This window comes from Phaenicophaeus curvirostris, chromosome 1, assembly GCF_032191515.1.
Source record: "Phaenicophaeus curvirostris isolate KB17595 chromosome 1, BPBGC_Pcur_1.0, whole genome shotgun sequence".
NCBI classification, from domain to species: Eukaryota; Metazoa; Chordata; class Aves; order Cuculiformes; family Cuculidae; genus Phaenicophaeus; species Phaenicophaeus curvirostris.
The window spans coordinates 326,635-349,135 of NC_091392.1; the positions used below are offsets into that span (position 1 = coordinate 326,635).

Below are 22,501 nucleotides of genomic sequence, written 5' to 3' on the forward strand. Positions count from 1 at the left end.
GAGTCACCTTCCCTGGAGGCGTTTAAGGCATGGGTGGATGAGGTGCTGAGGGATATGGTTTAGTGTTTGATGGGAACGGTTGGACTCGATGATCCAGAGGGTCTCTTCGAACCTGGTTATTCTGTGATTCTGTGATTCCTCGAGTTCTTTCCCAACCTCAACGAGTCTGTGCCCTTCCCAGAGAGCCTGTGCTGCCACCCTTGGGGTTTCCCTGCTGGCTCTGGGCAGGCAGAGCTCGGAACCACACACACCACCCCAGCAGAGCGTTTTGTAGGGGATTTTGGGGTGTCCAACCCCACCTCCAGCCTCCCCTCCCGCTTGGAACACCCCATGTCCCCCCCCAGCCCCGACTTCCCCGCACCCAGCCCCCAGAAGCAGCCGCTCTGTGACATCAGCTTGGGGCCACGGGCTCTGCGGGCGGCGTGGGCGCTACGGGCAGCGTGTGGGTTGGTGCTCTGCTGGACACCAGCTCTCAGATCTTCATCTCCCTCGTGTCGCTGGAACCATGAAGGTTCTCTTAGTCCTCATCCTCCTGGCCTTGTTCTGGCCAGCACAGGGCTCCTGGGACACCTGCGAGTGAGTGGAACAGGCTGGGAGGGAGCTTGGGCAACGCTGCTGGGCTTCACTGGAGGATGCGCGCTTCCCAACAGCTTCACCAACCCCATGTGGTTCCTTCTCCAACCCCATGTTGATCCTTCTCCACCTCCATGTGGTTCCCTCTCCAGCTCCATATTGTTCTTTCTCCAACTCCATGTAGTTCCTTCTCCAATCCCATATGGTTCCTTCTCCAGCTCCATGTGGTTCCTTCTCCAGCTCCATATCGTTCCTTCTCCAGCTTCATGTGGTTCCTTCTCCAACCCCATGTGGTGATATTCTTCTACATTTCCCAGGCTGCCCTAAGAGCTAAAGCAGAGACAGAGGTGGACACCTGGGTGCCCCACAGGGTTCCTTGGCTCCGTGCTCCACACAGCGATGCCGGCTGGGGAGGGAAGGTACCTGCCCTTCAGCCCCAAGTCTCAAGCAGGACAGTAACGAGTTTCTGGTTTCCACAGGACCTGTGGACTCCGTCCCTTGGCTTATGGCACCGGGCGAGTGGTTGGAGGCAAAAATGCACAGCTGGGTTCCTGGCCATGGATTGTGAGCGTCCAGCAAGTGTTCAAGACGCACTTGGCCCCCGTGTGCGGAGGGACCATCATCCACCCCCAGTGGGTGCTGACAGCCGCCCACTGCTTCGTCAATACCCAGTAAGGAGGAGCAGGGGACAGGGAGATCCCTCAAACCCTGGCAGACGCCCTTTTTCTGCATCCAGAAAAAGGCTGGGCTTGTGTCACTGCATTCCCGATGCCTCCATCTCCATGATTCTTCTCCTTCGGGCGCGTTGGGGCAGTTGCACCCTCCCTAGATGCTCTCCACTCCCACTTGGGAAGCACGAGGCAGGGAAGCTGCAGCGCGTGGCTCCTCTCCCTCTCACTTCTCTCTCCATCCACCTTCCAGGCACGTCCCAGCGTGGCGCGTGGTGGCCGGAACCACCTCGTTGACTCGCCCGGGTCCCGAGGAACAAGTGCGCTATGTCAGGCGGATCATCATCCACGAAGACTATTACAACATCACTCAGAGGAACGACATCGCCCTGATGGAGCTCTACGAGCCCTTCCACTGCGACCTCTACGTGCAGCTCGCCTGCGTCCCCGACTTCTCCCTGCAGCTCTGGCAGCTGAGAAGCTGCTACGTCAGCGGCTGGGGGGTCACCACGGCCAGATGTGAGTTCCCCAGACGTATTTGTATCCTGGGAGGTGGTGGAGTCCCCTCCCCTGGAGGAGTTTAAGGGACGGGTGGATGAGGTGCTGAGGGACATGGGTTAGTGATTGATGGGAATGGTTGGACTCGATGATCCGATAGGTCTTTTCCAACCTGGTGATTCTATGATTCTATGATCTGCGTCCGGGGAGGTGGGAATGAGCTGCCAACCAGAGCAGGGTGGAAGGGGAACACCACAGCGATGCCGCTGCCGATGCAAAGCCAAGCCCTGGGGAAGAGAGGAGGAGAACTGGTGGCATCTGCTGGGGGTTCATTCCTGTCTTGTCCCCACAGCTTCTGGAGCACTGCCGGTGCTGCAGGAGGCCCGCGTCCACCTCATCGACACCCAAGTCTGTAACAGCAGCGGGTGGTACAGGGGCGCCGTCCACCCCCACAACCTGTGTGCGGGCTACGCGCAGGGCGGCATCGACACCTGCCAGGTAGGAGGGTGATCCCAGTCCCTAGCAAGTCCCCCTCCCACCGCGGGGTCCCCATCGCTCCGGCGGTCACCTCCTCTTCTCCAGCTGCTGCTCCATGCTCAGAGTCCAGTTGTCCCACAGCACTGTGACTCTGCAAAAAAGTTCATCCCATGTTCTCAGCATGCAGGGACCAACCCTGGAACATCCCTCTGCCCCACAGCCAGGAGAGAACCTGCCTGAGAGTCCCACAAACACCTCCCCAACCACGTTCCGTTGGCTCCAGCACTCTAGGAGAACCTTTCTGGGCAGGGAACACAGCTCTGGCAACTGCTGGCAGAGAGCAGGAGCAGATCCCTCGGGCTTACGGAGCCCCCAGCACCCTCTGAATCCTCTTTTCTTCTCCGCAGGGGGACAGCGGGGGTCCTCTGGTCTGCCAAGATCCCTCTACTGACCACTTCTGGCTGGTGGGGGTGACCAGCTTTGGGACAGGCTGTGCCCGAGCCCATCGTCCCGGGGTCTACACCGCCACGCAGCATTTCCGCGACTGGATCCTGGGGGTGATGACGCGCTACTCGGCTCCAGCGGCACCTGCATCAGAACGCACTTGGAGCCACTTTCCGACCACGACAAACCCTGCGGAGATAACCCCAGTGACGGAGCCGAGCGCTTTCAGCGCCTGCCCGATTCCAATCAACAAGCTGGTGGACTTCTTCACTCAGGTGAAGGAGCTCCTGCAGGTCCTGACAGGTCGAAGGACCTGAGAACAGGGGGAAGAGGACGCAGGGCAGGCTGAATGATGCCACCACCACGTTGTGCTGGGCCGTTGGCTGCTGCTCCACAGGCAGCCTTGAGGTCCCAGACCTGCTTGCTCCTGCCCTCCCACCTCAAGCTCTAAGCCTACGATGACTGGTTGTGTTTTGTTAGGATGTTGTTTCTAGTCTGTTCTCTGTGTAGTAATAAATAGTTTTCACAGCAAACTCTGCTTCAGCCTCATTCTGTCTCCTGGGCGAGGCAAGGTCTCCATTGTGGTCACTGCACAAGGTGACAAGGGCACGAAGGGAAAGACTCACTCCAAAGGGTGACCCCGTGCCTGGTTGGACAAGAGGGAGAGAAGAAGGGAATGGTGGTTCCAGGGGCTGGAGGTCTTCAGAGAATCACAGGATGGTTTGGGTTGGAAGGGACCTCAATGACCCCAATGAAGGCCAGGTTGGATGGAGCTTCGAGCACTCTGACTCAGTGGGAGGTGTCCCTGCCCACGGCAGGAGGGTTGGAACTGGCTGGGCTTTGAGGTCCCTTCCAACCCAAACTATTCCATGATTCTGTGATTTACAGGATTCCAGTTTAATGAGTGAAGGAGTGAATTATTTGTTAAGAGGTGTGCAGGCTTGAGCTTCCAGATCTGACAAGTCCTATGGTTATTTACAATATCCTGCTTATCTGACACAGTTTGGGGAAGAACACGCGTAACTGAAAGGTAGAAAAACTGCCCTGCCGGGACGGGAGGAACCAAGCGGTCAAATCAATATGATTGATAAAGCAAGGTCAACTTTATTCAAAAGAAGTTAGGTTATATACTTTCCTTATACTCGACTACATCATCGTATTACAATTTCTTTGGTTAGTAACAGCATGCAAATACATGTTCATTAGCTATATTCCTAATGCCCCCATGTTAATATTCATTAACTATTACGTGCTATTTTGCTTCTAACATCCTGCTACACTTTCTATGTTCAAGGACACAATGCCCTGTTTTGATTCAAGTTTTCTAAACTATGTGCTGACTTATCTTAGAGTAAGGCTTAATGTTATCAAAAAGAATTGCTTGTACAGCCACCTGCTCTCAGCTCATCATTTAACTGCGAGATTGTTTATACAGCTCCTTCAAGGGCCTTGTTCACTTAACCATTTCCCAACAAATTCCCCGTCTTTTTCTTGTACAAGCAATACCTTTTGTGACAACGTTGATACTTGTTTCATTATGCATCTATACGCCAAACGAACTACAACTATGATTAACAATAAAATTCTAAGCCAACGTAAAACTTTTGTCATGTACGATACCAGCCATGGAGAGAGATTGTTAAACACTGATGTTAGCCATTTGTCAGATGTCAGAGAGATTGAAACAACACATTTCCTCAAAATCTTCACAACCATGGCCTTGTGGTAGCAATAAAAAATCTGTGTCTGCCCGGTTCTGTAACGTGGCATGTCGCACGGAGTCTACATCAAGCAGCAATTCAGACAGCGCTTTGGATGTAGCATTTGTTTGTTTGGAGAGCTAGCATCCTAGTTGATTTAGTTGGGCCAAGGTTCCGGTGGCTGCTACTCCCGGAGCTAAAATTGAGACTGCTATGATTGTTTCTGGGTTCCAAAACTTGACCGTATCTTTGCAGCTAGTAGAAAACGCATGGGTCTTTCCTTACAGCAAGGAATAAAATCCATTGATAATTCTTTAGAAGGTGTCCAATTTTTTCCACCGGCATGTCCGTGGATATGTGTCCACTATATCTCAGTAACGCAAGCTGTAAAGGTATAGAAGGTCACATGCATCATTCCCAATCGGCCACTGTCATTGGAATATGGATGCTGTCGGGCTCATTCCCACTTAATGCCAGTGTTCGTCATCGTCCCTTTCTGATTACTTCTCCAACAGCCACAAGTTGCAGTTGGGTACTTGTCTTTGGTTGACTAGGCAGGAATAAACAAAGCTAGAGCAGTAAAAGCTGAAGGAGACCAAAACTGTATTTCATCCACGCAGGAAGCATCAAATTCTTTAAGCTCCCTTTTTGTTTTTCGACTAAAGCGTTCAGTTGAAACACACGATCGACTTGACGTTGTATACACTGTAACACACAGGATAATTGTCAAAGCAATCAACAGCAATAAAACAACATTCCTCCTTTGACCAAGAGTTCTCATACCCATCTTGTTATCCACCCATTCTTTCGAGAATCCAACACCCAGGGACATCCTTTAGCTACCACCTAGAAGATTAAGAGCATCCATAATGTTAACGTCCTCCTCATTCTTGTTGACTGTTTTCGTGGCTGGGGCTCAACACTTGTCATGCAGCAACGTGGGCTTGATCCACTTCGCAGGTGCCCAAACTGGTCCTTCATCTCTTAAACTCAAACACAACCTCGTCCCCATGTAAGTAGCTTATACAGACCTGCCCATTGTCCATAATAACTGTTTTTCAATAGCACTTTCACATTGTCTTATATTTGCTCTGATTTTGACGACATGGTTTGTACATGCTTCAACTTTAGCACAATTTGATCATCTCCTGCTAATTGCAAAAAATTCACTACATATTGCACCTTCATCAATCTATTTAGCAGTGTCTCTCCTGATTCTGTGCTTGATAGGTAAGTGATCCCAGCTCTTGTTGTAGGAGTTTTCAGACTGCACCATATCTTTCTACATTCATCATTAGGATTTTTTGTCACAGATTGCAAAATTAAGGCTTCTGTAACTGCTCAGTTGTCTACCTGCTTGTCGAGCACACCCTTTGATGTATCTATAAACACCATAGAAAGGTCATGCCTGTTTCAGCTTTCCAACATCCAGTATCTTTATAAGTGTTTAGAACTGTCTTGATTCTTGAACTGGTACCAACGTTGTTTAATTGAGCCATTTCTTCTTGTATCTATTAACAGGCCCTTCTGTAACGCTGAAACTGTCTGGGTTTCGCGGCGGCAGTGGTGGTGAGCGGCTCCCCCCTCAGCCCAGGGCAGAGGCCCGCTCTGCGGGAGCTGGAGGGGTGGGGGGGGTGGGGGAGCGGCCCTTGGCCGGGCAGCTTGGTTCTCTTTTTACAGTTTTTGGAATCTCCTTTATCGCTTCATCACTAATTAGTTCCCAGCGCTGACTGCCGTGCCGCACACAGATCAAAGCTTGCAATCTTTCAACTTCTCCCTGCTACTGTGCCTCCCCGCTGGCTTGAGCCCGTTGGTCTGAGGGACAGTGACGGGGGGGATCGAGCTCCTTGTCGGTGTCTCTCAGACCCTCTTGGAGAGGATAGTTTGGAGGATTTTCACCACTGCCTCTTCATTATCTTTAAAAAGTGTGGAACCCATTCCTCCCCCGACCGCCGCTACTTGCCTGTGGCGGATCTTTGACTCCCGAGTCTTCTTTATTTGGACGCGCGTCTTACTCCAATCTTCAGCAATGCCGGAAAGCCATCAGCAATGCCGGAAAATCATCAGCAGTGCCGGAAAATCTTCAGCAGTTCCGGAAAAATCTTCAGCACCGGGTCAGTGCCGGAAAGTTTTCGGCCGGTCCTTCCACCCTCTACCGCGTCTTCAGTCATTCAGAGCAACTTCGGCAAGCAATCTGAGGGTCCCTGTTCAGGCGCCACTCGTTGACGGGAGCATGGAACCAAAACGCAGAGATCAATGTGATCAGCGAGTGTTCACTTTATTGAGCTTAGCTGTTTCTTTATAAACCCTTTTCGGTTACGCAACTGGGTGCCCACGAGGGTATCTACAGTGTATTATTGGTTAAAGGTAGCTGTCCATAAGGCTATTACTAATCTATTATTGGCTAAACTACTGCACATGCTAAGAAACCAAGTTATACTGAACTTAACTATGTTGACAGTTCTCTTCAATTGTTTTTCTTTCAGCCCGTGCTGGTTCCCACAGAAGTAGCCACTACATTCCTCCCAACTGGCCCCTGTTTATCTTTCGGCTCTCTGTTTCAAGGCCGTGTTAGAGTTGTTCAGTATTAAACAATCTCACAGCATCCAGGCCTTGTTCTGTGTAAAATGTTCCAACACGGGGCAATCTGCATTTTCAATCCAGACTGGGGAATGAGGAGATTGGGAGCAGCCCTGAGGAGAAGGACTTGGGGTGATGGGGGACGAGAAGCTCCACATGAGCCACAAGGTGCGCTCACAGCCCAGAATCCTCCTGGGCTGCATCCAGAGAACGTGGCCAGCAGGGAGGGAGGGGATTGTCCCCTCTGCTCTTCTCTGGGAGACCTCAGCTGGAGGGTTGGGGCCAGGGCTGGAACCCCCAGCAGGAGAAGGAGATGGAGCTGTTGGAACAGGCCCGGAGGAGGCTACAAAGATGATCCGAGAGCAGGAGCATGTCCCATGTGAGGAGAGGCTGAGAGAGTTTGGGTGGTTCAGCGTGGAGAAGAGAAGGCTCCGGGGAGACCTTATAGCAACCTCCCAGTCACCGTTGGATAGAAGCACTCTCTGATGCATTTTGTAAGCTACAGGTCTCTTTTTATCTAGTTTAGAGTTTGCAATTTCCCCCCTCAAGGCTGTTTGAAGTTTGAGCATCCAGATCCAGCTTTGAGCAACCGAGCAGCCTGATCCAGTGGGAGGCGTCCTTTCCCATGGCAGGGGGGTTGGAACTGGATGATCATTCTGTGATTCCATGGTATGAACCGAAAGGCTTTCCCAGCCTGCACCATTCCGGGATCCCCTATCCAGCATGGCTCCTGCTGAGCGCTGTTGTGTGGTGGACTGCAAACCCAGCCATTCCCTATGGAATTCCTCCTCATGTCCAGTCTAACTCTGCCCATCTCCAGTTTATCCCCATTGCCCCTCGTCCTATCCACAAAAGCCTTTGTGAACAGTCCCTCCCCAGCTTTCTTGGAGCCCCTTCAGGTACTGGAAGGTCTCTCTAAGGTCGTGGAGCCTTCTCTTCTCCAGGCTGAACAACCCCAACTCTCTCAGCCTGTCGTCGTACAGGAGGTTCTGCAGCCCTCGCATCATCCTCAGAGCCTCCTCTGAACTCGTTCCAATAGCTCCATCTGCTTCTTCTGGTCAGGATTCCAGAAGTAGACCCAAACCTGCAGCTGAGGCCTCACCAGAGAGAAATAGTGGGGCAGAATCCCCTCCCTCCCTGCTGGCCACGCTCTTTGGATGCAGCAGGAGAGCTCAGAGCCAGGTGCTGGTGCCTGATCCCGGGCTGCCCACACACACCACCCCAGCAGAGCATTTTGTAGGGGATTTTGGGGTGTCCAACCCCTCCTCCTGCCTCCCCTCCCACTTGGAACACCCCATGTCCCCCCCCAGCCCCGAGTTCCCCAGACCCAGCCCCCAGAAGCAGCCGCTCTGTGACATCAGCTTGGGGCCACGGGCTCTCCGGGCGGCGTGGGCGCTACAGGCAGTGTGTGGGCTGGTGCTCTGCTGGACACCAGCTCTCGGATCTTCATCTCCCTCGTCTCGCTGGCACCATGAAGATGCTCCTCGCCTTCCTCCTGCTGGCCCTGTGCCAGCGGGCGCAGGCATCGTGGGAGACCTGCGAGTGAGTGGCACAGGGTGTTGGGCACAACAACCCCAGGGAACGCTCCGGGCGTGGGGAAAAGCGGAGGAAAAGGACCTGGGGTGCTGGTCGGCAGCAGCAGAACAGGAACCAGCAGGGGCCCAGGTGGCCAAAAAGGCCAATAGCCTCCTGGCTTGGACCAGCCGTGGTGTGGCCAGGGGGAGCAGGGAAGGGATTGTCCTCTTGGCTCAGCGCTGGGGAGGCTGCACCTCAAATCCTGGGTTCAGGTTTGGGCTCCTCGCTCTAAGAAAGACCTTGAGGGGCTGGAGTTTGTCCGGAGAAGGGAATGGAGCTGGGGAAGGGGCTGGAGAACAGGGTTTCTGGGAGCGGCTGAGGGACCTGGGGCTGTTTAGTCTGGAGAAGAGGAGGCTTAAGAGGAGACCTCATCGCTCTCTGCAGCTCCCAGAAAGGAGGTTGTGCTGAGGCGAGTTGTTGTGTTCTCCCCAGGGACAAGCACCAGAACAAGAGGGAAGGGACTCAGGTTGTGCCAGAGGAGCTTTAGATGGATACTAGGAAAAAATTCTTTACTGAAAGAGCGATGAAGCCCTGGCAGAGGGTGTGGTGGAGTCTCCATCCCTGGAGGTGTTAGGAAAACGTGTTGGGGTGACACATTGGGACGTGGCTTAGTAGGCACAGCTGGTGTTGTGTGGATGGTTGAACTGGATGATCTTCGAGTTCTTTCCCAACCTCAACGATTCTGTGCCCTTCCCAGAGAGCCTGTGCTGCCACCCTTGGGGTTTCCCTGCTGGCTCGGGGCAGGCAGAGCTCGGAACCACACACACCACCCCAGCAGAGCGTTTTGTAGGGGATTTTGGGGTGTCCAACCCCACCTCCTGCCTCCCCTCCCGCTTGGAACACCCCATGTCCCCCCCCAGCCCCGAGTTCCCCGGACCCAGCCCCCAGAAGCAGCCGCTCTGTGACATCAGCTTGGGGCCACGGGCTCTGCGGGCGGCGTGGGCGCTACGGGCAACGTGTGGGTTGTTGCTCTGCTGGACACCAGCTCTCGGACCTTCATCTCCCTCGTGTCGCTCACACCATGAAGGTTCTCTTAGTCCTCGTCCTCCTGGCCCTGTTCTGGCCAGCACAGGGCTCCTGGGACACCTGCGAGTGAGTGGAACAGGCTGGGAGGGAGCTTGGGCAACGCTGCTGGGCTTCACTGGAGGATGCTCTCTTCCCAACAGCTTCACCAACCCCATGTGGTTCCTTCTCCAACCCCATGTGGTTCCTGACATTCTTCTCCATTTCCCAGGCTGCTAAGGGCTCCCTAAGAGCTAAAGCAGAGACAGAGGTGGACACCTGGGTGCCCCACAGGGTTCCTTGGCTCCGTGCTCCACACAGCGATGCCAGGTCGGGAGGGAAGGTACCTGCCTTTCAGCCCCAAGTCTCAAGCAGGACAGTAACGAGTTTCTGGTTTCCACAGGACCTGTGGACTCCGTCCCTTGGCTTACGGCACCGGGCGAGTGGTTGGAGGCAAAAATGCACAGCTGGGTTCCTGGCCTTGGATCGTGAGTGTCCAGCAGGTGTTCGAGATGCACTTCGTCCCCGTGTGCGGAGGGACCATCATCCACCCCCAGTGGGTGCTGACAGCCGCCCACTGCTTCGTCAATACCCAGTAAGGAGGAGCAGGGGACAGGGAGATCCCTCAAACCCTGGCAGACGCCCTTTTTCTGCATCCAGAAAAAGGCTGGGCTTGTGTCACTGCATTCCTGATGCCTCCATCTCCATGATTCTTCTCCTTCGGGCGCGTTGGGGCAGTCGAACCCTCCCTAGATGCTCTCCTCTCCCATTTGGGAAGCAGGAGGCAGGGAAGCTGCAGCGCGTGGCTCCTCTCCCTCTCACTTCTCTCTCCATCCACCTTCCAGGCACGTCCCAGCGTGGCGCGTGGTGGCCGGAACCACCTCGTTGACTCGCCCGGGTCCCGAGGAACAAGTGCGCTATGTCAGGCGGATCATCATCCATGAAGACTATTATAACATCACTCAGAGGAACGACATCGCCCTGATGGAGCTCTACGAGCCCTTCCACTGCGGCCTCTACGTGCAGCTCGCCTGCGTCCCCGACTTCTCCCTGCAGCTCTGTCAGCTGAGAAGCTGCTACGTCAGTGGCTGGGGGGTCACCACGGCCAGATGTGAGTTCCCCAGACGTATTTGTATCCTGGGAGGTGGTGGAGTCCCCTCCCCTGGAGGAGTTTAAGGGGCGGGTGGACGAGGTGCTGAGGGACATGGGTTAGTGATTGATGGGAATGGTTGGACTCGATGATCCGATGGGTCTTTTCCAACCTGGTGATTCTATGATCTGCGTCCGGGGAGGTGGGAATGAGCTGCCAACCAGAGCAGGGTGGAAGGGGAACACCACAGCGATGCCGCTGCCGATGCAAAGCCAAGCCCTGGGGAAGAGAGGAGGAGAACTGGTGGCATCTGCTGGGGGTTCATTCCTGTCTTGTCCCCACAGCTTCTGGAGCACTGCCGGTGCTGCAGGAGGCCCGCGTCCACCTCATCGACACCCAAGTCTGTAACAGCAGCGGGTGGTACAGGGGCGCCGTCCACCCCCACAACCTGTGTGCGGGCTACGCGCAGGGCGGCATCGACACCTGCCAGGTAGGAGGGTGATCCCAGTCCCTAGCAAGTCCCCCTCCCACCGCGGCGTCCCCATCGCTCCGGGGGTCTCCTCCTCGTCTCCAGCTGCTGCTCCATGCTCAGCGTCCAGTTGTCCCACAGCACTGTGACTCTGCAAAAAAGCTCATCCCATGTCCTCAGCATGCAGGGACCAACCCTGGAACATCCCTCTGCCCCACAGCCAGGAGAGAACCTGCCTGAGAGTCCCACAAACACCTCCCCAACCACGTTCTGTTGGCTCCAGCACTCTAGGAGAACCTTTCTGGGCAGGGAACACAGCTCTGGCAGCTGCTGGCAGAGAGCAGGAGCAGATCCCTGGGGCTTACCGAGCCCCCAGCATTCTATGAATCCTCTTTTCTTCTCCGCAGGGGGACAGCGGGGGTCCTCTGGTCTGCCAAGATCCCTCTACTGACCACTTCTGGCTGGTGGGGGTGACCAGCTTTGGGACAGGCTGTGCCCGAGCCCATCGTCCCGGGGTCTACACCGCCACGCAGCATTTCCGCGACTGGATCCTGGGGGTGATGACGCACTACTCGGCTCGAGCGGCACCTGCATCGGAACGCACTTGGAGCCACTTTCCGACCACGACAAACCCTGTGGAGATAACCCCAGCGACGGAGCCGAGCGCTTTCAGCACCTGCCTGTATCAGCTCAACAAGCTGGTGGACTTTTTCACTAAGGTGAAGGAGCTCCTGCAGGTCCTGACAGGTGGAAGGACCTGAGAACAGGGGGAAGAGGACGCAGGGCAGGCTGAATGATGCCACCACCACGTTGTGCTGGGCCGCTGGCTGCTGCTCCACAGGCAGCCTTGAGGTCCCAGACCTGCTTGGTTCTGCCCTCCCACCTCAAGCTCCCCATCCAAGCCTACGGTGGCTGGTTGTGTTTTGTTAGGATGTTGTTTCTAGTCTGTTCTCTGGGTAGGAATAAATAGTTTTCACAGCAAACTCTGCTTCAGCCTCATTCTGTCTCCTGGGCGAGGCAAGGTCTCCATCCTGGTCGCTGCACAAGGTGAGAAGGGCATGAAGGGAAAGTCTCACTCCAAAGGGTGACACCATGCCTGGTTGGACAAGAGGGAGAGAAGAAGGGAATGGTGGTTCCAGGGGCTGGAGGTCTTCAGAGAATCACAGGACGGTTTGGGTTGGAAGGGACCTCAATGACCCCAATGAAGGCCAGGTTGGATGGAGCTTTGAGCACTCTGATCCAGTGGGAGGTGTCCCTGCCCACGGCAGGAGGGTTGGAACTGGCTGGGCTTTGAGGTCCCTTCCAACCCAAACCATTCCATGACTCTGTGATTTACAGGATTCCACTTTAATGAGTGAAGGAGTGAATTATTTGTTAAGAGGTGTGCAGGCTTGAGCTTCCAGATCTGACAAGTGCTATGGTTATTTACAATATCCTGCTTATCTGACACAGTTTGGGGAAGAACACGTGTAACTGAAAGGTAGAAAAACTTCCCCATAGCAACAGTTTCCATCCCTCCATCCCTGTACTCCTCCTGCTAGGAAAGTTACACTTAAAGTAGGATAAAACACTGATCATCGACTAATCAAGAACTAAGACAGAATATAAGAATTGCATGATTCTGTTGATTCTTAACGTATCCTAGCAACAGACCCCAAGGTACTTGCTCAAAAGACCTCATGTGACAATAGGATCCAAGTGTGCTTAGGAAAAGTACATACTAGCTACCCTACCCAAGTAGAACATACACCTGCAACAGCCAAAAGACCATCATAAATCTTGTGAAAGACAGAAGAACAGGTTTCAGGAGGCAAGAAAGATATACCTGAGCGGTCAAGTGGAGATAAGTGCGGGCCCAGCCAAGAAAAATCGACGAGTTTGCCAAAAGAACAAGAAGTAATAAAGACAATGCGAGGAAGACTATTTACTTCATCTGAGGAAGACTACTTACTTCATCAGGACGACCCCCAGAGGGGGCTACGCAGGCGCAATAGAGACTGATGTCGCAATAAGGCGATGAAGTAACCTACCTATGCATATGTATTAGATAATGAAGTAACCTGTTGAATATACAATAGATTGCGAAACTTTTAGAAAATAAAAAGCGGACGCGATGTGACGGTCTTTGGAACCAGATCTGGGTGCGTACCCCTGGTTCCCGGGGCCTCGAAATAAAGCACCACATATAACCTCCTAGTGTGGTTATGTGTTTGTCATTCTGCTAACAGTTTTTGGCGACCCAGATGGGACCTCGCGGGCATTGCTGAGGTGGCTCGCGCATCGATCCTGCTCCAGCCGGCACCGAGTGATTCTCGGGGAGCCATCGACCGCGACCGACCTCCGCTGCTCCCGACGGACCAGGGATATTGGTAAGACACGGTGCTTTATCTGGAATGGTACCATTTGGGGTCTGGTAAAGCCTGCCTGTCAGACGCGGCGAAAGCTGCGCTTGGTTGGGCTCAGGGCTCTGGTAAAGCCTGCCTGTCAGACGCGGCGAAAGCTGCGCTTGGTTGGGCTCAGGAGCTCCGACGGGAAGCCTAGGCGCCGTCCATAAGACAGTGGCGAAAGCTCTGCAGGTTCGGCATCAGTGGTCTGGTCTGGTAATTCCGGAATTCTGGTATTTCTGGTATTTTGTAGTTTTGTTCTGCTCTCAGTAATTTATACTTTCCTGTCTAGTTAATCCATTTTAAGCTGTTTGTGGTAAAAAGAAAAAAAAAAAAAGAGAAAAAGGAAGAAAAAACTAACAAAAAAAAAACCCCAAAAAACTCAACCACAATGTCAATACCTAAGTCATCTCCATTAGAATGTATTTTGAGTCACTGGAAGGAGGGAGGATTTGGGCAGGATATGCAAAAAGGAAAGTTGATTGAATATTGTAATGTCTGGTGGACACAATATGAATTAGAAGACCAGGTTCATTGGCCAGAAAATGGGACTCTAGATTATAATACAATTTTTCAGTTAATGTTGTTTTGTAGACGAGAGGGAGAATAGGATGAAGTACCATATGTAGAACTGTTTTTTATTTTAAGGCGGAATGATGAATGGAAAAGAGCATGCGGACTAATGGTTGTCAGTGTAAAATCAAATGGGCAATGTGATGGTTGTGTGGCTGAAAAAAAAAGTGCATAAAATGTTTAGCAGTAGAAAATGCTTCACGACATCAGCAAGATGATGATTTTGATTTATTGATAACCCCCTCAGCCCCAGACCCCAGGGAGGGGGGATCGGGTAATGAGGGGAAGGACAGAAAGGGGGGGGATAGAAAATGCGAATATGAGGAGGAACAGGTTTATCCAGGTACTCCGATCTCTCATCGAACACGGCAAAGAGAAATCCAGGGGAGGGAGGCTGAACGTCAGCCATCTAAGGCATTACTAGCACCACTGCGTCAGGGGGTCAGAGCGGAGGGTCCGGTATATGTTAAAGTGCCTTTTACGCCAGGAGATTTGATGCTTTAGAAACAGTCTGCTGGAGTTTATCGAGAAAACCCAGACAAGGTAGCAAGGGTAGTAAAAATGATTCTAAAGACTCAGAATCCTGATTGGGATGATATTCAGGTGTTATTGGACACTTTGATGGATTCTACAGAAAAGGAGATGGTTCTGGGAAATTATGGAAACCAAAGCTGACTAGATTTAGAAAGCAGTGAACTCCTAGTGAAAATAAAATTAGGAGGGGAAGAGGTGCAATTTTTGGTGGATACTGGCGCAACATATTCAGTTTTAAATGATTTGTATGGAAAAATAGGAAACAAAACTACTACAATAGTGGGGGCCACAGGGAAAGAGGAAATACGGCCATTCATGCGACCCTTAGAGTTACGATTTGGGGGAAAGGAATTAACACATGAATTCTTATATGTACCCAACTGCCCGGTTCCTCTTCTGGGACGGGACTTGTTATCTAAACTAAATGCAAAAAATCAGCTTTGAAAATGGAGAATTGATTATGCAAGTCCCAGAATCGAACGTAGGAAAGATTTCAGTAGTAAAGGAAAATCCCAAACCTCAGATACCCAAGAAGGTAAAAGAGGCAGTAATCCCTACAGTTTGGGAAACAAGTATACCAGGAAAATCAAAAACTGCTCAACCGGTAATGGTGGAGTTAAAAGAGGGAGCAAGGCCAGTACGAATAAAACAGTATCCCATAAAATGGAAGCCCGATACGGAATAGTAGAAATCATTGAAAAATTTTTAAAATTTGGAATATTAGAGGAATGTGAGTCAGAATATAATACTCCGATCTTTCCAGTAAAGAAACCAAATGGGGAGTATAGGTTAGTACAAGATCTGAGGGCCATCAACAATATTACGAAAGATATACATCCAGTCGTAGCTAACCCATATACATTGTTGACATCTGTGAAGGAAAAATATAAATAGTTTACAGTAATTGATTTAAAAGATGCCTTCTTCTGCATTCCCCTTGACAAAGATAGTAGGAAACTTTTTGCTTTTGAGTGGGAAAACCCATATAATGGACGAAAAACGCAACTCACGTGGACGAGGCTCCCACAAGGATTCAAGAATAGCCCAACTCTTTTTGGAAACCAACTGGCGAAAAAATTGGAGATCTGGACTACGCAAGAAAAAATTCAGGTACCAAGAACACAGTATCTTTTGTTACAATATGTAGATGACATATTCCTTGCAACAGAACAAGAATCATTATGCATACAAGTGACTATTGAGATTTTAAACCAACTGGGCCTAAATGGATACAAGGTTTCAAGAGAAAAAGCTCAAATTGCATGCACAACTGTATTGTATCTTGGATGTGAGATAACACAGGGACAACGAAGGTTAGGAACGGATCGTGTTAGAGCAATTTGTGCGATTCCAGAACCCCGGAACTTGCATGAACTGAGGACATTCTTGGGAATGGCAGGGTGGTGTAGGCTGTGGATAATGGACTATGGACTTACAGCAAAACCTCTGTATGAGGCACAAAAATTGCCTAATCTCACTTGGGAGGGACCTCAAAAGGAGGCCTTTAAGAAACTAAAAGAGGCCTTGACTAAGGCACCAGCATTGGACTTACCGGATTTAACAAAGACTTTCCAGTTGTTCGTTCACGAAAGACAACGATTAGCACTGGGTGTCTTAACACAGAAATTAGGAAGCTGGAAACGACCAGTGGGATACTTCTCTAAACAGTTGGACCCCCTTAGTGCAGGTTGGCCATCCTGCCTGAGAGCCGTAGCAGCAACTGTAATTCTGATACAAGAAGCCAGAAAATTGACTCTAGGAAAAAACATTGAAGTTTATATACCTCACATGGTGTTAACAGTCTTAGAACAAAAAGGGGGGCATTGGCTTTCCCCTAGCCGAATGATGAAGTTCCAAGCCATACTCACTGAACAGGATGATGTAAGTTTGAAAACAACTAACCTGTTAAACCCAGCAGCCTTTTTAGGTGCAGCAACAGAAGATGGTCCTTTGGAACATGATTGCATAGACGTCATAGAACACACATATGCAACGAGAGCGGACTTGAAAGATACTCCAATCGAACAGCCTGATCAAGAGCTCTTCACAGACGGGAGTAGCTTCGTGGAGAATGGGACGCGGTATGCAGGTTATGCCGTGACCACACAGAGCACGGTAATAGAAGCACAGGCCCTACCGGTGGGGACCTCAGCACAACGGGCAGAAATAATAGCCCTCACAAAGGCATTAGAATTAAGCAAAGATAAACGAGTAAACATATGAACAGATTCAAAATATGCCTTTGGAGTAGTTCATGTACACGGAACTTTATAGAAAGAACGAGGATTATTATCCTCGCAGGGAACCAATATAAAATACCAAAAAGAAATTTTAAACTTGATATCTGCTGTGCAATTACCAGAGCAGGTAGCGATCATGCATTGCAAGGCACATCAAGGAAGAGACTCTAAGGTGGCCGAAAGAAACACATTAGCAGATCGAACGGCTCGGCGGATAGCACGACAGGTACAGACGATGATGGCCTTGATACCTACCAAGGTAAGCCCTTTACAAGATTACCTGACACAGAAACCGAAATACTCGGAAGAGGACAAGAAATTGGCCAATTTAATGAAGGCAAACCTAAATTCTGAAGGATGGTACGTAACTACAACTGGACAAATAATTGTACCTCCTGTCATTATGCGGGCAATTCTACAGGCAGAACATCAAAAGTGCCATTGGGGAGCAGAAGCATTAGTGACTTATCTGAAACGAAACATAATTTCGGCACAGATGTTAACAATGGCAAAATCTGTAAATTCAAAATGTGAACTTTGCTTGAGGAATAATCCTGTGGCTAGGAGGAGAGTAGAAATGGGACATATCAGAGTAGGCATGGAACCAGGAGATTATTGGCAAATAGACTTTGTAGAATTACCTAAAGCTCAAGGGTACAAATATTTGTTAGTCGGGGTCGACACTTTTTCTGGATGGCCAGAAGCCTTTCCCTGTCGCACCAATCAAGCCAAAGAAACAGTGAAATGGTTGTTGAGGGAAATTATCCCTAGGTTTGGGGTTCCCTTAGGTCTATCGTCTGATAGGGGATCACACTTTGTAGCCACAATTGTACAAGAAGTAAGTAAGGCATTGGGAATTTCCTGGAGTCTCCATACCCCATGGAGACCACAATCTAGTGGACAAGTAGAAAAGATGAATCAGACGATAAAAAGACAGGTCAGTAAAATATGCCAAGAAGCTAAAATTCAATGGCCCCAGGCATTACCAATAACCCTTCTAAGAATAAAGATAAAGCCTAGGAGTGGGATGGGACTGAGTCCTTATGAAATCCTCTTTGGGAAACCATATCAGTCGCCACAACCAAACCCAAACATGCATATTAAAGGACACCAAGACGTGTACAACTATATGTTATCTCTTGGTAGAACTTTGACACAGCTACGAAGGGCCTTGATCTGGAACCGTCCGGTGTCATTAGAGAATTCAGTACACGAAATTAAACCGGGAGACCAGGTCTACGTCCGCGATTGGAGTGAAGAGCCACTGAAAGAACGGTGGAATGGACCGTACCTGGTGCTGCTAACAACTTTCACTGCGGTAAAAGTAAAAGGAATAGACTCTTGGATCCACTACACACGAGTGAAGAAGGCACCCAAGGACTGGAGAGTCGAAGTAGTCAGACCAACGAGACTAAAGCTGAAAAGCAAGTAAAATGTCGTACTTCGAGTACGGGACTTTGATTATAGTTTGGTCCTTGATACCTATAATAGGTGTCACATCTCTAGAAATTTCATGTAAGAGAGAAACAAGCAAGTATACCATTGGACAAAATGCCATTCTGTCTTGCAGGTTTCAAAGTCATGTCCCAATGAAAAGGAAATTAATTCAGATTTTTTGGGAAAAGGTGTCTAGAACTTGTGGAGCACCTGAAACAATCTATGATAGCAAAGATTTGGGGTTAGATGGTTACAAACAAGAACTATGAGGGACATGGAAACTTAAAGGGAAAGTATCGAACAAGTTTTATCCGCGAAATCCCATACGAAGTGAAACAAAACTGGAGCTGACGAATTTAACTTTGACTGACCAAGGAAAATATAGGTGTTTTGTGGGAGCAGGAAGTAATGTAGACTATGGAGAAAGAACACTGATAATAAATCCCCTTCAAGACCATGGAATAAAAGCAGGGCATACACATTATCCGGCTCCTCTGGGTAGTGAGGCACTTATTTACTGCCTCCTAGAGGACCCCCAGCCTGAGGAATTTGGATGGATAAAAGAAGAAAAAGCAGTTCTAAGTGATAAAAGACACTCAATAGAATTGAGACTGGGAGGAATGTTAGTCCAGATTATTAAACGGATAAAAAGATCCGACTTGGGAACTTACAGATGCCAATATCAAAATGCTACTACCTTTGGATATAGCGAAATCAATATTACTGAAGCCAGAGTGAAACGAGCCATAGAACTGACCCAGGCACCCCAGGAGATTTATGTTCAAAAGAAAGATGCTGAAGAAAATTTGATGATTGGGTTAATCAAAGATTTTGCTAGAATGCAAAATACAAGTAAGATTACAGCATGCTTGCCTTTACCAAAAACGGCTGGAGAACCGATAAGCTGGGAAATATTGACTTTCCCACTCCCAGAGGTAAAAAAAAAAATAAAACCGAATGTAAACAAATAATAACACCCATACAGAAAAAACAGAAAATAAGTATAAAAAGGGAGTGGAGAACTGCAGGAAGTCAAAACGATTGTGAAAAATTACCAAATTATAAGTTCACACGTATCGGACGATTTAAAGATGTAGGATAGTGTTCATATGATGAAATAAAAGAAATAGTGAGAGAAAGAAATACAATAAAATGGATGTGCCAGAAAAGAAATGATACAGAACAAAATTGGGACACAGTTTGGTCAACAAGTATTTTACAAAAATTCCAATACGGAGGAAAAACATCTTAATATTTTAAATGGACAGGAAAACAAAGTAGTGACAAATTACCAGTAAATGGCCGGATCAGTAGAGATCCTATTGATAGCGTTTCATAGTAGAATTGTTCTAAAATTTTAGATTGTGACCTAGACCCTGAAGAGATCACCATACCTCCAGTTAAAATGGCTCTAATAATAGGGTGTGCCTGTCGGGGATTTAAAGTCGGGGGAAAGGTAATACAAGTACCAGTTAATGGAATAGACTGTAAATATTCAATAGTACGCAGTATGGGTAATTTTGTTTGAGCATCTAATGATAGAACTTGGACTACACATTTATCAATGGAGGGTCCAGTTAAAGAAATAACTCTGGGGTTGCCTACCCTGTGCCCAATTTAGAAGCGATCCCCCTTCAGAGGTAAATTGGAAACTTTACAAATTCGTGCTAAAAGAGACATAGAAAATGATATTAAAGACATAGATGACACTTGGCAAAAGCCTGAGACAGGAGTTAAAGTGAGATGGGCATTAGAATCCCTTTTTGCCCAAATAGCGACGTATCGTAATAGAAAATGATTTACAAACTAATTGGACAAACTGAAAGATTGGCAAAAATAACAAAGAAGGGATTTCGAGATTTAAACTTGCAACTACAGGCGACAACGAAAATGACTTTGCAGAACAGAATGGCATTAGACATGCTCTTGTTAAAAGAACATGGTGTCTGTGGATATCTCAAAGATCGAACTGATCACTGCTGTGTGCATATACCTAATGTCACAGCCGATGTGGAATACGATATCTCGCAATTAGGAAAAATAGAAGAAGAAGCTGAAAAAGAGAAAGAAGAAATTGGTCAAAATTGGGTTGGGGCATTATTTGATAGATTAAGCATCCATCTTACTGGCTGGATACACTCTCTCATTCAAACGTTATTCACACTTTTGCTTATATTCCTTACAATCTATCTGGTGTATTTGTGTATCCGGAGAGAAATTACTCGCAAACAAAACTGGACACACAAAATTATTGGAGCAGTGACACGAGAATATCCACAGCACCCAATACCCCCATCAACTTACCAAGAAACAGTTACATGAAATGAAAATACTTGCTAAGGTGAAGTATTTTAAAAGGGGGGAAATGCTAGGAAAGTTACACTTAAAGTAGGATAAAACACTGATCATCGACTAATCAAGAACTAAGACAGAATATAAGAATTGCATGATTCTGTTGATTCTTAACGTATCCTAGCAACAGACCCCAAGGTACTTGCTCAAAAGACCTCATGTGACAATAGGATCCAAGTGTGCTTAGGAAAAGTACATACTAGCTACCCTACCCAAGTAGAACATACACCTGCAACAGCCAAAAGACCATCATAAATCTTGTGAAAGACAGAAGAATAGGTTTCAGGAGGCAAGAAAGATATACCTGAGCGGTCAAGTGGAGATAAGTGCGGGCCCAGCCAAGAAAAATCGACGAGTTTGCCAAAAGAACAAGAAGTAATAAAGACAATGCGAGGAAGACTATTTACTTCATCTGAGGAAGACTACTTACTTCATCAGGACGACCCCCAGAGGGGGCTACGCAGGCGCAATAGAGACTGATGTCGCAATAAGGCGATGAAGTAACCTACCTATGCATATGTATTAGATAATGAAGTAACCTGTTGAATATACAATAGATTGCGAAACTTTTAGAAAATAAAAAGCGGACGCGATGTGACGGTCTTTGGAACCAGATCTGGGTGCGTACCCCTGGTTCCCGGGGCCTCGAAATAAAGCACCACATATAACCTCCTAGTGTGGTTATGTGTTTGTCATTCTGCTAACACTCCCATCCCTCCAGCCCTTCGCTGGGCTCTTCTTCATGGAGTAGGAATAATCTTCTGCTGTTGTACCCTGACGAAAATCACAGCTTGGTTCTTCTGTGGCTGCAGGGCCCTTCTGACTGTCCTTGCACAGGGAAATACAGCAATCCACCCGACCAGATCTGGTGCTGGAATAGAGGAGGATCTGCAGGAGACGGCGTGTCTTCTCCACAGAGCTTGGCTGCTCTAAGCACATCCGGGAATCGCCTTCAGGTTCACTCTCCAAAACCAAAGCAGCTCTAATTCCTGTTGGTCTGGGGTCCAGTTCTGGTGCTGGTGAAGCCGTGTGACACCTCTGGGGCCCTGAGAGCATCTCAGCTGCTTCCAGACAGAGCCTGCCCTCTCCTCCTGGGGACGTGGCTGCACAATCAGCTGTGTCCTTGTGTCTCTCCACCCAAGCCAGGATGGCAGCAGGAAGATCCCGCACCTTGTATGAGCTTTGACGTTGTCCAGCACCCTCTTGTAGAGAGCAATGAGGTCTCCCCTCAGCCTCCTCTTCTCCAGGCTCAATACCCCCAGGGCCCTCAGGCTTCTTCTCCAGCCCCTTCCCCAGCTTCGTTGCTCTTCTCTGCACTCGCTCTAGAGCCTCAACATCCTTCTGGTGGGGAGGGACCCAGCACTGACCCCAGGATTCGAGGAGCGGTCTCCCCAGGGCCGAGGCCAGAGGGAGAAGAACCTCCCTGGCCCTGCTGGCCACGCCGGGTCTGCTCCAAGCCAAGATGCCCTTGGCCTTCTTGGCCCCCTGGGCCCCTGCTGGCTCCTGTTCAACCAACCCCCCAGGTCCTTCTCCTCCAGGCACTTTCCAGCCAGCCTTCTCCTAGGCTGGAGCTGCCCAGGGTTGTTGTGCCCCAAGGGCAGGACCCGCCCTTTGGCCTCGTTAACCCTCACCCCGTTGGTCTCAGCCCATGGATCCAGCCTGTTCAGATCCCCTTGGAGCATCCTGATCCTCCAGCAGATCCAGACTCCACCCAGCTTAGTGTCATCTCCAGACTTGCTAAGGATGCACTCGATGCCCTCATCCAGGTCATTGATAAAGACATTGAACAGGGCTGGACCCAGCCCTGAGCCCTGGGGACACCACTTGTCACTGGCCTCCAGCTGGAGTTAACTCCATCTCCCACCACTCTCTGGGCCCTCCAGCCAACCAGTTTTCCACCCAGGA

General features: G+C 49.7%; 3 protein-coding genes across 3 annotated transcripts in view; 2 read left to right on the forward strand and 1 right to left on the reverse strand.

Moving 5' to 3' along the window:
- ARSA (arylsulfatase A) overlaps window positions 1-22,501 on the reverse strand; it is a 41,595-nt gene that overhangs the window by 17,704 nt on the left and 1,390 nt on the right. The window lies entirely within an intron of this gene.
- Window positions 506-2,977, forward strand: LOC138735492 (acrosin-like). Its single transcript, XM_069849725.1, has 5 exons — window positions 506-576; window positions 1,053-1,244; window positions 1,495-1,760; window positions 2,092-2,237; window positions 2,624-2,977. Exons 1-5 carry the CDS (start codon window positions 506-508, stop codon window positions 2,975-2,977), a joined length of 1,029 nt encoding a protein of 342 aa, XP_069705826.1.
- LOC138716557 (acrosin-like) lies at window positions 9,537-11,837 on the forward strand. The gene is made up of 5 exons (XM_069849726.1): window positions 9,537-9,607; window positions 9,921-10,112; window positions 10,363-10,628; window positions 10,952-11,097; window positions 11,484-11,837. Exons 1-5 carry the CDS (start codon window positions 9,537-9,539, stop codon window positions 11,835-11,837), a joined length of 1,029 nt encoding a protein of 342 aa, XP_069705827.1.